Source organism: Zingiber officinale, chromosome 6A, assembly GCF_018446385.1.
Source record: "Zingiber officinale cultivar Zhangliang chromosome 6A, Zo_v1.1, whole genome shotgun sequence".
Taxonomy (NCBI): Eukaryota; Viridiplantae; Streptophyta; class Magnoliopsida; order Zingiberales; family Zingiberaceae; genus Zingiber; species Zingiber officinale.
In genome coordinates this window covers 30,642,027-30,658,673 of record NC_055997.1, presented here as the reverse complement: position 1 = coordinate 30,658,673, position 16,647 = coordinate 30,642,027, and the positions used below count along the sequence as shown (strand labels likewise).

At 37.9% G+C, this 16,647-nt stretch overlaps 2 protein-coding genes across 2 annotated transcripts; both read left to right on the top strand.

Moving 5' to 3' along the window:
• The first annotated feature begins 2,409 nt into the window (after nt 1-2,409).
• On the top strand, nt 2,410-8,783 carry LOC121996208 (protein HIGH CHLOROPHYLL FLUORESCENCE PHENOTYPE 173, chloroplastic-like). The gene is made up of 13 exons (XM_042550072.1): nt 2,410-2,943; nt 3,595-3,807; nt 3,959-4,163; nt 5,595-5,670; nt 5,780-5,915; nt 6,017-6,121; nt 6,217-6,297; nt 7,625-7,714; nt 7,793-7,858; nt 8,145-8,201; nt 8,270-8,347; nt 8,428-8,475; nt 8,547-8,783. The coding sequence occupies exons 1-13, from the start codon at nt 2,470-2,472 to the stop codon at nt 8,616-8,618; spliced, it is 1,701 nt and encodes a 566-aa protein (XP_042406006.1). The 5' UTR covers nt 2,410-2,469; the 3' UTR covers nt 8,619-8,783.
• Nucleotides 8,784-9,235: 452 nt separating this feature from the next.
• Nucleotides 9,236-14,518, top strand: LOC121996209. Its single transcript, XM_042550073.1, has 6 exons — nt 9,236-9,584; nt 9,692-9,836; nt 11,180-11,440; nt 12,329-12,410; nt 12,887-13,080; nt 13,973-14,518. Exons 1-6 carry the CDS (start codon nt 9,349-9,351, stop codon nt 14,282-14,284), a joined length of 1,230 nt encoding a protein of 409 aa, XP_042406007.1. The 5' UTR covers nt 9,236-9,348; the 3' UTR covers nt 14,285-14,518.
• The last annotated feature ends 2,129 nt before the right edge of the window (nt 14,519-16,647 follow it).

Genomic DNA, 16,647 nt, shown 5'->3' with positions numbered 1-16,647 from the left:
GTTTTTGCTGTGATCAAAGGGGGAGAGATAGGAACAAGTTTGGGGGAGTTAATATTTTTTAAAAAAAATTGTACTTAAAAATTTTTTTTGGATAGGAACAAGTTAATATTTTTTCTTAGAAAATTACAAATTCTATTATTGCAATCTTTATGCTTAAAATATTAGTTTAGTAATTTCTTTAAATTACTACTTGTTTGTTTTTTTACCCTAACTTGAACTTGCGTTGATGCACATCAAAAAGGGGGAGATTGTTGCACCCCGTGGTTGTCTTGATGTGATCAACCAAGTTAGGTTAGGTCCTGTTTGGTTTTGATCCCTGTGTCTAAGTGTGCAAGAGCTTAGGAGCACAGGAAGTCGAGGGGAAGCCTAGCTAGCGAGAAGGACGGCATGGAAAGGGAGCCGACGGGCTTGGTGCGTCCGAAGGATGAAAGAGCTACAGAAGAGTACTCCGGTGGACGAGAAGAACGTGGCGACATTCGAGGGACGAGAAGCCAGGACGGAAGCATGCTCGAGGAGAAGGTCGGAATTGAGTTCGGGTGAGCCCTATTTCGGTTGGTCACAATCACCCAAGCTATCGGGACTTTGGAAGCTAAAGTGGAGACAAAGAAGTGCTGGAAAAGCAGCTGGAGGCGCCCTCAACAACTGTTGAGGCGCCTCCGCCCTCACCAGAGTGAGGGTGCCCTCAACTGCATTGAGGGTGCCCTCAACTGCATTGAGGGTGCCCTCAATGCTTTTGAGGGCGCCTGCAACTGGGTCAATATGACCATTGCGTGTGGATAAAGTTTTATCCGCTTATCCACTTGGAGGCCCCCTCAACCCCTTTGGAGGCACCCTCAAGACTCGAGATAGGATTTTCAGGAGCTATATAAAGGCCCCTGGAGCTAGAAAATTAATCAATCAACTCTTTATTCAATTCCTTGCAACATCTGAGCTTTCTTAGTGTGTAAAAAGGTTTCTATGCCTACAGTGAAAGAAACGTTTCTAGTAGAGCTGTTTAACCGCCTTGGATTAACAACTACCTAAGTTATAACCAAGTCAAATCTCTAAGTCTTCTTTCTTTCCTTTCTGTTAGTTTGTTTTTATTTTATTGTTGCTATTTTTAGAGTTGAAAGTACGAGGAGGATAGTTCTTATTTTACAGGCAATTCACCCCTCCCCTCTTGCCAGCCCCGCTACACCAACAGAATCTAGTGCTACCAATACACCATAACCTTTACAGGTAAGATACCCAGAAAGTTCCATGAGAACAGTGGTAAGAATTCAATCTTACTTAATTATTTGTTAAGAACACAAATTCACCCTTATACCAACAATAATTCCTTGTTAAGAACTATAGGGAAAAGAAGACCACCAGAAATTACATATTTTGGTAAGAATTCAGTCTTACTTAATATAGGTGAATGCGATGACTCACAACTGTATGACACATACTTAGAACAGTGGATAGTCTCTGTTAAAAGAGACTACCAGGCAAAACATGAATTAGACATAGAATCTGGTGACTTGAGCATCGAAGGGCTTATGCCTGAAACTCCTCCCTAATTTTTACCTTAATGTTCTGTTGACTCGTTTGAGTATGTGCAAAGAGGAGGAAGACACTTGAAGCCCTTTTCCTACTCAGTTCATCATCTTTTTCTCCCATACAAAATCTTCTTCCGATCAACAACGTTGTCACTTGCCCAACGCGCCATCACATCTTCTCCGATTTCAAACAGGATCAACCGAGATATAGAGCACTTGGACTAAAGAGCACTTCTCCGATTTCAAGCTCGAGCTCCCGAGTCATCAACTTTTGGGTGGCCGAGAGATAGGGTACTGGATTAAAGAGCCACACGTACTCAAGCTCGAGCTCTCGAGTCCTCAGCTTCTGAGTGGTTGAGAAATGGGGCACTCAGAAGCCAATTCGGCAGATCAACAAGTCGACAACTCGGATCAGCTCGGTAAGTCTGTGACTCAGCTTGATCAAATGTAATCGAGGTAATAATGAATTAGCAAGATGACTGGATTCGTTGGGATGAGACCGCGTAGTTGGCTAGGTGCGTCCTACTGACTATATCCAAAGATTACTCGTATGGTCCCAATTATCCATTCAAACGATTGGAAGAAGAGGAAAGTCTATACGCTTGTTCGTGCCACCGTTAGACGATAGGTGAACCCTTCGCGGCCACGTCTTATCTTGCATGGTCATTCCTCTCAAGCCGGGACGAGACAACAATTGGCTGTGAGACACCGGACAGCCGTTGTGTTGGATAAATGCACCGGCCATCAAACTTGATGCTGCCACGTAATCGTTTGACTTCGTACAGCTCTTCAAAAGAAAATTGTGTTTCATTGCGGACAGCCGATCCGTAGTTCCTATTTGCTCCACAAAAATATATGTGGCTGACGTCTAAATCCCAGCCCCCAATTTAACGGATGCCTCTGGAGGTCTCCCCTGCCAATCTCCTCCGTCAAGCTCGCCAAGGAGTTCATGGCACTCCGCCAAATCTACCACCGCCACGACGCCAGCCTCCACTCCTCTTCCTCCAGGTTCGTCGGCGCCCCCATCCCCCGCCTCTTCAAGCTTCCCCCGGCGCTGCCGCTGCCGCGTCCGCCACGGTGCGAGCTTGGCGGCGGCGGCGACGGAGAAAGCGAAGAGGAGAGAAGGAAGGATGCAGACAAGGGGCGGAGGAAGGAGGGAGTGACGCTCGACGACGTCAATCCGGTGGGGCTCGGCCGCCGGTCGAGGCAGATCTTCGATGAGGTATGGCGCAAGTTCTCGGGGCTCGGCCAGATCTCCCGATCCCGCACCGAAGAGGACGATAGCATTCTCCTCATTCGTGGTCCCATGTGCGAGTTCACCGTACCTGAGGCGCAGGACACCACCGTCCTTGTCGTCGGCGCCACCAGCCGCATCGGCCGGATTGTTGTCCGGAAGCTCATGCTCCGGGGCTACAAGGTGAAGGTACGATAGGAAGGTTTCCAAGTTATATATGAGTTTGTGTGCTTTAACTCAATGCATGACAATGTTTTGAACTATGTCAAAGGGAATTGCCCGAATGAGTTTCGTCTTCTTTTTATGCATTACAAATTTTAAATTAAAAACATAAATACATGTGTGAGTATCTCCAACGTGGTTTTATCATGTTAAAATTGCATATTGAAAATGTATATTAGCTTAAAAAAAAATGAGCTACCTATGAAGTTGTCCAAAAACTTGGTATAATTTATCATCAACAGAGCCTCAACTAAACATATAATCGATATTGGAGTTCGGATGGTTGTTTGCCACATGAGGTCTTAAGGTCGAATCTCGGGACTGGTGGGACCTAAATCCTTACACCCCGTATAACTCACCCCCATCAACTTGTGTCACTGTGATTTATTTTCTTCGTGTTGGTCCTGGGGCGAACTAGCGGGGGTGCTGGGGCGAGCGTTTCACCTTTTTCCACATGATATTGGAGCTTTCTTAACTTTGTATCTGTGAGATTTCAGTTGCAGATAAAGATTTTAAGTTAGATAGATATCTCTTTTAACTGCTAGGAGTAAGTCAACTTTTATTTGACTTGCCCTCTGTGATAGTGCTGTAAAAATTTCTTGTTCAAATCTTGATCAGGCTTTAGTAAGAAAAGCTGATCCAGAAGTTATAAATATGCTTCCAAGGTCTGTATCAATTATAGTTGGTGATGTGGGCGAACCTTCAACATTGCAAGCTGCTGTCCAAGGTTGTAACAAAATAATCTACTGTGCAACTGCACGGTCTACTATTACTGGGGACTTAAACAGAGTTGACTACCAAGGAGTTTGCAATGTCACAAAAGCTTTTCAGGTTTTTTACCTTTACTTTTTACTTCTTTTTATATATTTTTGGGATGGGATTAAGTTTTTGCAAGTTATCTATATTTGATAAAGTTTACTGTGTTAATTAAAAGATGGAACAGTGTAGGCTTTAGTTATTAAAATTTCTTATATTTATGCAGGATTATAGCAATCAACTAGCGCAGATGAGAGCTGGTAAGAGTAACAAAAGCAAACTCTTGCTTGCTAAGTTTAAATCTGCCGACTCATTAGAGGGTTGGGAGGTTCGGAAAGGAGCCTACTTTCAGGATGTAGTTGCAGCCAAATATGATGGAGGAATGGATGCAAAGTTTGAATTCACAGAGACCGGCAACGCTATCTTCTCCGGTATGCTTGTGAATAATCTCTTTCCCTTATTTTTTGTAAACACCTTACTCTTTATATGTGTGTGTGTGTGTGTGTGTGTGTGTGTGTGTGTGTGTGTGTGTGTGTGTTGGTTGGGACCTTGCCTTCCATATCCTCAATCCTCAAAAATCTGATTAACTTTTAATATTTAATGATACCTGTAATGAGAATAATAGCATAATATGCAATAGGTATAAGTATAACATGAATGCAGTCACATATGTTAATTTATTTTGATTGGTTCTACAAGGGTTGATTGGCTAACAACTTAGCCTAAAAGTTTGATCTTTTAAAAAAGTGGGCCAATTTATATATTTATACCCTGAGTACTCTCAATTTATGTATGAGTAGGAATACCTCAGTTGATTGACCTAACTCAACGCATGAATTGATAGGATAATATTTCTTAACATAGGTGAGATTTAAGCCCTATATCACCTGATTGCTATACTATAATAGTTGATTGACTAACTGTTGGAAAAATGTGAATGGAAAATGGTGGAATGGATGAAGGAGGCTTCATTGTGCATGAGACTTTAGTCTGAAATTTCAAGGCTGGATGGTTGGTTTATATTGTTTTACAAGAATGTATGTTGTGGACAAATGCATGAGGAGAGACTCTCTCTCACATGTGGGTGTGTAGGAGTACAAATCTAGGGCCCAGATTGCACTGAACCAAGTTGGCTCGATTGCGAGCATGATCTGTGTGTGTTGAATACCAGACTGATTAGAGCATCACCTTCCTTTCCCCTTTCTTCTTCATCCACTCGACAGAACCCCAGTGATAGCATTCAAGTATTTTTCAGTTCGCCATGACCACCAATTTTTGGTGGAGATTGCGATTTTGCCGTTGTATCTTGGGAAACGGATAACCCACAAAAACCTTAAAGCACCACGGAGGTGGGGTAAATCTATTTTAAGGAATCTGCGTTAAACACAGACCTCAGCTCCTCAATTCTCGTGCACTCTACAAGGACACTCAATTTGGAATCCTGACTGCTTAGTCGGACGTTTGACCGATTCAGCCAACGTGCTTCCCTACTCTCCTACTCGGTCGACTTGCTTCCTGATTCGGCTATGTGCTTCTTGACTCAGTCGACTTGCTTCCCTGACTCGGCCACTCAGCAGTTGGACTCGATCACTCAAGACTCGGGACTTTTGACAGAGGACTTGCCAGGGCTCGACCCTCAACCGACAACTTAAAATTATCAGTTCAAGCCTCTTTAAGTCTGAATTTAGTTTGTAAATTCAGTATTTTTCTCCTAAAATCTCCGGCAACAGATTCTGCAACACTAACCACATCTCAAAAGCTCGAGATTTTAGGAAAGAGTTCAATTTACATTTTTATGTCTTTAAATAGGTTCAATCATATGATAGTTTATAGTATTCTCTCTAAATTATTTCCTTCTGCAGGATATGTTTTTACTCGAGGAGGTTATGTCGAACTTTCGAAAAAAATTTCCCTTCCATTGGGCTCCACCCTTGATAGGTTTGAATGCTTTCTCTAGTTAATCATTTGATCAATATGCTGTAAATTGATGATATAGATTGATCTATAATTTAATTGTATACTTAGAAGTCTGGCATTATATTGTCAGGTATGATGGTTTGGTATTATCTGTCGGAGGCAATGGAAAGTCATATATAATGATACTTGAGACTGGTCCACTGGCTGATACTTCTCAAAGCAAATTATATTTTGCTCGAATAAACACAAAAGTGGGCTTCTGTAGGGTGAGGATAAAGCTTAACTTTTCATTTCTTTGATATTTTTTCTATTAGTTCTGCATTATTGGCACTCCAAAAGTTTGAAAGTTTGTACCATTACTTTGTAGGTAAGAGTTCCATTTTCATCTTTTCGTCCTGTGAAACCAGATGATCCTCCGTTAGACCCCTTCCTTGTGCATACATTGACAATTCGTTTTGAACCAAGAAGACAGGTTTTCCTTCATTACACTTTGGATTAGGATACAGTCGTTTGTTTTCCATTTTTATGAAATTATCTAGCGAACGTATAATGATTTGTCTCTTGCAGAGATCTGTTGAAGCACCTGTTAATAAACAGCAAGATCCCCGAAGCTTCAAACTGATCATGGAGTACATAAAAGCCTTACCTGTGAGTTTTCACATCAGTTCAATATATTGCTCCCATCAATAATGCCTGTTTAGTCTGAGATGTGGATGTGTGAAAGGATGGATCGCACAAGAGTCAAAATATTGTTCTTTGTTTACCTATTGAAAAAATAATAGGACGGATTTTTAATCCATCCATGGATTGATTTTGACCTGGTTTCTTGACCACCCAAAATGGGCTGAATGAACTTTTTGCTCTCTTTTAAAAAAAATACAGCTATGACACAATGAATCCCGATCTTGAGTGGCCATAAATTCACAGTGTTGTCGTGAGGTCAACGAACTTGTGGTCACGGCTGCCGTGAACTCAGTGTCTCCACAAGGCTGCAACCTCGTAGCAAGGCTGTGACCTCACAGTGTCACAGCGACGCTGCAAACTGAGTTTGCGATGTCGCTATGAGTTTGCCGTTTCACATGGATGGCTGGCTGTGGCTGCGATTCCTTTCCCCCATTCTCTTTGGTGATTTATTTCTTTCTCTTCTTTCCTCTACCTTTCTCTTCCCTTTCCTTAATGATATTTTTTCACTGTGGATTTCTTTCCCTCCATGATCCGTGCATCATCGGGTAAAAGGAGGACTAGACTGCATTACTTTGTTTGAACAATGGAATTTTATCATATCTGAGCTATGAATTCAGAAATGTGGATTTATTGTGTTGGCTGCATGTAAAGAGGATTTTCAAATCTCTCACTCTACAATCCAGTATAGTCAAAATTTTTCAGTTTGGTAATGGATCAATGAGGTGGACCACTCAACTTTGAGCAGTATATCAGTATGACAATACAGTATGATACTGTATGTACTAGCATTCCAGCACACTTTAAATTTTGTTACCTGTTTTTAATGATTTTTTATTCTCGGTTCCATTGGTATGGTAAGGTACCAGGCCGATGATGCCCTGGGATTTCTTCCTCTCAAGATTTTAAATGCTTCATGCAAATGATATTGAAGATATTTGATTTGATATTAAGGGGACAAAAACATCTGCATTTGATGTTGGACGGTCATCTATGGTTCATGCACCACATCATATCTAATCTGAAATTTTCTTGTTTATAAGGAACCAAAAGTAAAATGGTGATATCCACATAAACTGACGGTGTATATTTTTCTTTATTTGTTCTTCTGAAGAGTAGCAATATTCCCCATTCTCTTTATTTTCCAACTTTCTCTTTTCTTTCCTTGTTAGTTGGTATACTTCTTTTCCATTTGTCTATTCGTTTTCATCTGCTTGATGAGATTAAACTTCCCATAGAAAATTCTCTTTTTTATGTCATGCTGATTCTTGATTGCTGTTGTATATATATGCAGACTGGCACAGAAACTGACTTTATATTGGTTTCATGCACTGGATCTGGAATTGAATCAAACAGAAGGGATCAGGTCCTTAAAGCCAAAAAGGTTCATCTTGGACCCTAACCTATATGCTCTTACCAGTGTTTATTCCTTCTGTGCCTAGTTCAAAGTTTTCCTTTCTAGGCCGGTGAGGATGCACTAAGAAGATCAGGCCTTGGATACACAATCATTCGCCCTGGTCCTCTGAAGGTATATCATTGATATGTCAATAACGGGTGTTCATACTCTTGTTCTTGTCATTTATAAAATAGCGCAATCTGCCACATCACTCGAATCTTAAACCAGCTTTCATTCTTTCAAACAATAAAGTTTATTGTTTTAGATCATTCACCATAATAATTGTGAAGCATGACTTTTAAAATGCTGCATTGACTATAGGCATGAAATTTCAGGGATGGATACGTAAATGCCTAAGCAACTTATTGTATAACTCCAAGCAACTGTCTTCCAATTAATTCTAAACCTTGCCTTCCAGGAAGAACCCGGCGGGCAGCGGGCACTGATATTCGATCAAGGGAATAGGATCTCTCAGGTACTACCATGGTACTGAATTTATAACCTGATCATGGCCATTATAAATCCCCTAATATCAACTTGTAGGCCATCAGCTGTGCTGATGTAGCAGATATATGTGTTAAGGCATTACATGATTCAACAGCAAGAAACAAGAGTTTTGATGTAAGTCATTATCTTTTCTCAAGAACAAGTTATCAATATCTTTACCTTTAGTTGAATTGAGTCATTACCTCGATATACAGGTGTGCTATGAGTTTGTAGCTGAGCATGGAAATGAGCTTTATGAGTTGGTAAGAATCAAACCCTCTGTTCAAACTGGTAATTTGATGAGGCAAATTGAGTTTATCATTTACTAATGCAGGTGGCACACTTGCCTGACAAAGCTAATAACTATCTAACTCCAGCCTTGTCTGTTCTAGAGAAAAATACTTGATGTCGCACTGGTAATGTCGTCTTTCCTTCTGTTGTAAATCTACACAGTTTTCTCTTTTTCTTTCCTCTCATTTCTCGTAATATTTAATCTGTAAATCTTCAGTTTGATGTAAATGTATACCTGCAATGATCAACTGATGACAGAATGGCATCATTTTTGGCTCTACAAAGTGTCCAACTAATCTATTTTATTGTTCAGGCATATCAAACTCTGCATTCATGAAACTTATTCTCAAATAATCTGATACATGGTAGTATGTATTATCGTCGTTGCAACTAACTACTAAGAAACCAACACTTGTCTCTTAGTAGAAAAAAAAGATTGAGATGGCATGGTATTAATATGATGAAGGTTGAGTAAGTTAAGAATGATATGCCAAATAGATATATTGAAATATCTCTTTCAAGATATTAACTTTGAGATCTTATCAAAATATATTATATAATTCTTAAAATTATATTAGGTATCTTTTTTTTAAGGGCTATTACCATTTTTTAAAAAATTATTTTAAAAGAGAAGCTGAGTCAATTTTGGAAAAGAATAATTCATGGGACTTTAACAGAAATAATTAAATAATATTTTTTTTTTTTTTTTTTTTTTTTTTTTTGTGGATGGAGGTGATCAAAACCTCCCAAAGAAGACTCCGGCTTATTTCATCCGCTTCATATATATCACGAAGCCTTCGCTGCTCCCGCTTCATTCTCCCATCCGTCGTTCGGGAGGGAACTGGATGGCGCAACTCCAAACCCTACGATCCTGTTTCCGCGCTTTCGCCTTCAATTCGGGTGAGCTATGGCCGGAAAGCACTGCCGGAGGTTGGGCGACGGCGATCGTCACGCTTCTGCTCATCTCCTGGCAGCTCCTCCGACTCCTATCTTCCCGGAGGATCCCGAGGGCCTCCACCGCTCGGGCTTCGTTGGAAGACTCGACGTTGACGGAGAGTTCGGAAGGAGGTTCTCCGTCGGGGTTTGCCCTTCGTTGCTAGTTGGTTTTGTCGGTTTGACGTCGATTCTGCGTTCAAAAAGAGTATTTTTTCCCCCGGTTATCCAAACTCTGTATGGATCTTGTTGCAGGGTATCTCAGATCATATCTGATGATGATTTGAGAGACTTGATTATTAGCTTGGACGAGAATCTCGAACGGGACGATAGATGGGAACATGTGATTGAAAAAAACAATGATCTTGTGTCTTACAAAGCCATCTGCTACAGGCCAAAAGTACGACCTACTGTTTTTTGTTTTGTTTTGTTTTTGTGTGTCTTCTTTTAAGTCGATTTTAGATTATTTATCCCAGATTAGATAATATTTCATATTTATATCACATTGCAGGCCAAAAGTAAGTGGATTTGCGGCAAAATAGAATAGTTTTTTTTAATAAAAAAGTAGTTTAATGATATTTATCTCATTGTTATAATTGTTATCATAGACCAAATTAGATACTATTTCATCACATTATTTAGTAATCAATACAAAATCTGTTAATTTTCTGTTACTACTTCTCTTGATGTTCTAGAAACTTAACATCAAAATTAACCTTGCTTCTCAATCTAAGGACAATAACCATCTTCCTTTCCATCTGCATCAGAATAATGTTGTTAGTTCATGATTCTTTCTTCGAGCTTCTTATGTGATATCTTTGTTTGTTTCCTACATAAAACATCACTACAGTATGTTGAAAGATGATCTTGTATTACTGGATTTCTTAACTGGTGCTAATAACTTTAGTTCAATTCTCATGAAGAAAGAGTTTTCCTTCTAAGTGTATTACTGAAAAGCTTTGCCTTAATTTTGTTAAGGCTGACATAATTTGTATTTTGACCAACTACCTGATCTATGTTAGCCACGAGTTTGTTATATGATGGCATTCTTCATCCTAAGGTTGATGAAAATTGTAGATGCTTTCCTGTATTTCTATCTATGCTATATATCTTATTTTTTGAATAAGTGAATTATGTTTCACTAACTGCTATGTTTTTCTAAAGAAAAAAAAAACTTCAGTTCAATCAACTTAATAATTATCTTGAATCTATTATTGTATGATATAAAACACAACGTGCATAATATTTTCCTAATTTTAGAGGCAATTTTCATGTAGAGTACTCTTGTAATTTAGGCTTAAACGTTTGCATTCTACCATTTAGTATTTCAATCAATCTTATTTCTATTATATTTCGAAAGGGAGCCTTGGCGCAACGGTAAAGTTGTAGAGGTCACGTGTTCGAATCTCGGAAACAACCTCTTACAAAGCAGGTAAGACTGCGTACAATAGACCCTTTCCGGGACCTTCCATTGACGGGAGCTTCGTGCACGAGCTATCCTTTTTTTATTTTTATTATATTTGTCAGAGGTTATAGTGCTCCTTAATCTTGAGTCTGATACTCTTTGAAGAAGATTTTATCCTTCATTTAGACCTTGGCCTCTGAGGATGTAATGTTCTTTAATCAACGAACAATCTTTGTGAAATTGTAGTAGAATGCACTGTGGGGAAGACAAAGAAGAACATTAATTCATAACTTCAAGGAAATGCTTCCTGCTGACTTATCATTCCCATGTTTTGATAGGAAGGACCATTGAAATATCATAGTGTTACAACATTTGCGAACTGTACCACGGAACTTCTTAGAGATTTCTATATGGATAATGAATACAGAAAAGTGTGGGACAAGATTCTAATCCAGCATAAGCAGCTACAGGTCGATGAAAATAGTGGGATGGAGATCGGGTGTTCAGTAAAGAAATTCCCTCTCCTTACACCAAGAGAATATGTATTAGCTTGGCGAATCTGGGAAGGAAAAGACAAAACCTTCTATTGTCTTATTAAGGTAACTAGAGTTATTTGTTTTATCATGGACCTACCTGAAACTTTCTGAAGTTTATGAGCATTGAATATCTTTCTTTTTTCCTTCTATTACAGTTGTTTTTGATATGACAATTTAGAGTAAGAAGTACAGCTGTTACTTTAAGGCTATATAACTGAAGTCTACTAATTATGAACTAGCTTTGGATGTAAAAAAATCTGGGTATGATGGGGAAAATATAGGTATTATGTGTGAGGATATATGTGATAACAGAACATGCACTGCACATCAAGGCCTCTACTTACTCTGAAAATCCAATTTATCGTGTGCAATGTTGTTCAAATATGCTGATCAGGCTGATAGCTTTATTTTCCAAATTTGTTGGGGTGTTTGTTTAATGGAAAAAAACTAGATATATCTAAAAATTGAAACAGTTAAATGACTTGAAAAGAAATGTACTTCACAATGGTCGCTGCCTAATTCTAATTGATAATTTCAGTATACAGACATGTAATGCTATTCTATTTATTTGCTAATGTCGGTAGCATAAGTAGCCTACCTTGTAATAGATTATCAAAGATGATAAACATAGGACAGACACTTTTCATTGTTCTGTTTGAATGCCAATGTGGAATTAGTTCATGTATTAAGTTGGACCTCAAAATCTAATATGTCCAACATGGCTTATAAGTATCCAATGGCTTTAACTCAAGAGATCTTCAGACTTTGTCCATGAAGCCTGTGCTCAGTCAATTAAGGACACTGTCCTTTTCCTAATCAAATACAGTAATAGAATATGATCAACCAAATTTTGAAGTTTGTTTTCATTTAAAACTGAAATTTCTCTTATTCATTATTACAATATGCCCCAATCTTGTTTTCTATAACAATTATCTATTATGGTTTTTGTAGGATTGTGAGCATCCTCTAGCTCCACATCAAAAGAAATATGTACGGGTTCATTTTTACAAATCGGGTTGGTGTATAAGAAAAGGCAAGTAAGTTCTCTCGTTGAATTCTTGGTATCACCTTCTTTAGCATGTCTAATACCATTGTTGCTAACTACTATCGTGCCTTATTTTCTGAAAGATTTCCCTTTTATGGCAGAGTTTATCTACACTTTAGAAGTCATCTCATTAGCTCTATTAAATCCATCCCCGATTAGGGATCATCTTGGTGGGAATGTTTCTTTATCAAGTTTATATGAGATAACATTAGGCACTCAAAGAAGACCCAAAACAGCAATCAGTTATTTCCAACTAGCACTTGAGTTCAATTATCTGTATTCAGTTGATGGTTTCTTTCTTCAAGTTTTATTTTAATTGCCAAGAAGACTATACATTTAGTATAAGCAAGAGAAGATTGACAGTTAAATTTAGCTTCTACATCAAAGAGCTCTTGGCTAATACTATTTGTAATCTCTAGTGGCATCTTTAATCAAATCTTTATATGTGAAACTTTCTGTTGCAGTTCCTGGTAGGGATGCCTGTGAGATAACAGTGGTGCATCAAGAAGATTCTGGCCTCAATGCTGAGATGGCAAAACTAACGTTTGCCAAAGGAATATGGAGCTTTGTGTGTAAGACAAACAGTGCATTGCGTGAATACCCCTCTCATCCCAGTCGTGCAGTATTTGTCCCTGCTCTTCTTCGACTTATTAAAAAGGTTAGTATTACTAGCTGCTGTCCTTTAATATCAAGGATAAAGAGATCATACTCTAACCATTTAAAATTGCTATATGGCCATCCAAAAAGATTGTGAGAAAGCATAGATCTAAGGAAGATCGCACTGCCTTTGTTTGCATTGCTTTTTGCCAATCTCCTGAGTCGTCTTCAATTTATACTCAAGTTTCTTCACGTATGTATAATTTTGCTATTGGCTTTGATTCTGAGTGATAGTATTTCCTGTAATACTGCTTATACTACTAAACAGTATCATGCGAAAAATTCATCATCCTCATTTCACATCTTGTATAAGTATTTATTGTCCCTTCCAAATTACAACCTGTTTATGTAAATGAAATTTGCCATCTATATAGTTCCTTCGACATCCCACATAAAATTTACCGCCATATTTCACATGGCTACCTAACTAGGAAGCTAGAATGAGGGTTCATTTGTCCCCACGGGTTGACGCGATTGGTATCTGTAGAGGTGTGTCCTAATAGGTCTGGGGTCAATTCTCAGTCAGTGTAAAATGGTTCATTGGGTGTCTGACCTCTCTCATGCAAAGGACCGCTGCGCTATGGCAAAATGCCCCTCATGATTTATTTGTTTGTATCTTGTCGTGGGACCTGTGCCACTTGAGGTGAGTGTATCATCTTTTGCTCCAATATAACAAAAGTTCATTTAATTTAGAAGGTAAGCATTTAGGATGATTTTCTTGGAATATGTCATACAACATTACATTAGATAAAGTTGATCTCTCAACCAATTGTAGCCATCCTTATTTTGTTTTGTTTTCTTTTTGTTGCTTCTTTCATTTGTGAATTCTTGTCAAAGTGATACACTGATGAACTCATCAATGAGATAATTTGATGCATCATGTCCTTCCTCAGGTGCCATCAGATTTCGAGGCTGACATCCAGACTAGTACCCATGAAATTACAGAGAACTCAGGCAATGACCATGGAAGACAAAGCAAGGTGGATGTTCCTGATAAGAAACCGATAAGTGCGACAACAAAGTGGATAGCAAATGGGCTTCTGATTGTTGGCGGCATTCTTTTCCTTTCGCGAGGTCGCACTACTATTGCCACTCAGCTAGCCGCCGTGTGCATGCTGAATAAGTTTATGCATCGTGGGGAGTTGGACCAGGTTGATCATAACAGGTTCAGACCATATAAGCGGAAAGTCAGACATATTGGTTAAGTTTCACTGATCGTTGATGAAGCTTCTGGGGCCTGACCAGCCTTGCCAGTCTCAGATTGCTACTGCATTAACATTCATGTGTTCTTTCTTATCATCATCATCAATATATATATATATATATACAATTTTGGCAATAATGTACAGAGAAAGAAAGCAGTTTATTTATTTCCTAAGTCTTCAGTCAGCAGTTGCGTTACGATGTACAGAGAAAGAAAGCAGCTTATTTATTTTCCAGCTCCTTTGTCACCAACACAGCCCAGATCTCTTGATTTTTTTTTATTCAGGGATGGATCATTTATAATTGCGGCTGTATCATGGTCACAATTCTATCATAATTGGTTGTGATTCTTTCCTGAGTTCATCGTCTCCTCCAGGTTCTAGCTTGACTCGGAGCAGACGACTGGAAGTCGTCTGGAGGCCACCAATGGTGGACAAGTGGTCAGATTGTTGGATGTCAAGCAGGGGTGACTTCTGGCCATCCGTTCTGAATCAAATTATAACTTGGAGGGGATGATGAACCTAATAAGGGATCACAATCAATTATGATAGGATTGTAGATCTCATCTCCATATCTCCCACTTTGCTTCCCCTCTACCCTCCTTTCCCCTTCCTTAGCAGCGACTCCGGCCATCTAAAGACTTTGTCGGCACTTCCTGTTGCTCCTCTGATAAGGTCCGGGGAAGATAGAGGATATGACGTCCCGTAGTAGTGGAATTAGTGCTAATTTCGAAGATATTAAAAATTATCAAGTAATCATATAACTAAAATTAGGAGAATAAAATATAATCTAATACTATTTGATAATGCAATAAAACTTATTTATTTGAAAGTTTGAATGTATAATCCAATTTAATATTTTACCATATTATCTTCGCTTACAAAATCAATAATACATATTATTAATTTTTTTTTCTTTTTAAATTTTACATTTTTTTAATTTTTCTGTATCGGTCTCCCTCTCTATATTATTTTTTTTTCAAAAATACAACTTTAATTTTTAAATAAAATATTACATATTTTAATTTTTATTTAGTTTTTATAATTTAAAATGAAATTTTTATTATAAAAATTTCAGAGCTATTTTTATCCCAAAGTGTAAATATCTGAGGATATTTTTATCTAAATTTTTTTGTTAACCCCAGAATCAAGAAACATCTCATTTTTCTCAGATTTTTTGATTCCGGGTTGTATACCCCTTTTGCCTACATGTCAGACATGGATTATTACTCGGAATTTATCAATTACCTAAATCATACAGGATAACTTTAGAAGAATAACAAAGTTATTAAGAATAACCCTCAACTAAATGCACCCTGAGAGTGATTAAAAATTTGGTTAAATCAATCTAATTTAAAATTTTAATTTTTCATAATTGTATTTTTTTACCTTAAAAAGTTAGTTAATTTAGTTTGGGTTTGTTTTAAAATTTGTTATTCAGTTAACTGAATAAACTGAATTTTTGGACCGCATTAAATTTTTATATCATAATTTTTAGACTAAAACTATTTGTTAAATCAAATTGAATTTTTAAACCATAATTAAAAATTTTTGATTAATTTGATTTTTGACCAAATTAATCGATATTTTATCGGTGGTTTGATTTGTTCGATTTTTATTGAAAAATTCAATTGGTTCGGTTAGTTAAAAAAATTGATTCTTTTGGTTCGGTTAATTTGATTTAGTTCAATTTTAACTGAATACTCACCTCTAAATATATGAAAAAATTCTAATGTTATGAACTGAGATAAATTAGGGCTGAATATAGGTAAAGTGAGCTTATCACAATAATAACAACAAAATTTATTTAATTGAGTGGCTATAAATTATATTAGAAAGTAGTTATTTGTTTCCTAATTATTAGAGAATAATTATTATTAGGAAATAATTCTTATTTTCTTAATTTATGTATTTTTCTATTTTCATTTGTAATGGTATTTATATATATCATATGTTATCATTAATAATATGTGTGAATTCTATCGTCAATATGGTATGCGATAAGCTTAACAACATTTTTTTAAAAAAAATTTTCTTTCTTTTTCTCCTCTCTTCCGCGTTTCCTTTTTCTCACGGTTCAAAAAAAAAAACCTTAGCTTTTTCTCCTTTTTTGCCACTGGCGCCAACGGGATTCGCCGCCGTCGCATCTTTTCTACTGTTCACATGTTGTTGCGGCTAGAGGAGGCGTCGTCGTCCAAAGGCAACCCACCATCGGCCTTATTGCCATAAAAAAAAAAGTTCCTTGCTGTCCCTCCGCCACCGACGTCCTTGTATCACTAGCCCCCCTTTCCCTACAAATTTAGCGACTCCACCGCTTCTTTCGATTTCTCCTTCACAGGTTCAAGTCCATCCTGTGACACCTCCTT

Excerpts from the sequence above, each read along its gene's own strand:
- LOC121996208 (XM_042550072.1), top strand. The coding sequence starts at position 2,470 with ATGGCACTCCGCCAAATCTACCACCGCCACGACGCCAGCCTCCACTCC. Across the intron at positions 5,671-5,779 it reads TTGGGCTCCACCCTTGATAG|GTATGATGGTTTGGTATTAT; the intron begins GTTTGAATGCTT and ends TTATATTGTCAG. Across the intron at positions 8,202-8,269 it reads AAGGGAATAGGATCTCTCAG|GCCATCAGCTGTGCTGATGT; the intron begins GTACTACCATGG and ends ATCAACTTGTAG.
- LOC121996209 (XM_042550073.1), top strand. The coding sequence starts at position 9,349 with ATGGCGCAACTCCAAACCCTACGATCCTGTTTCCGCGCTTTCGCCTTC. Across the intron at positions 9,585-9,691 it reads GAAGGAGGTTCTCCGTCGGG|GGTATCTCAGATCATATCTG; the intron begins GTTTGCCCTTCG and ends ATCTTGTTGCAG. Across the intron at positions 11,441-12,328 it reads CCTTCTATTGTCTTATTAAG|GATTGTGAGCATCCTCTAGC; the intron begins GTAACTAGAGTT and ends TGGTTTTTGTAG.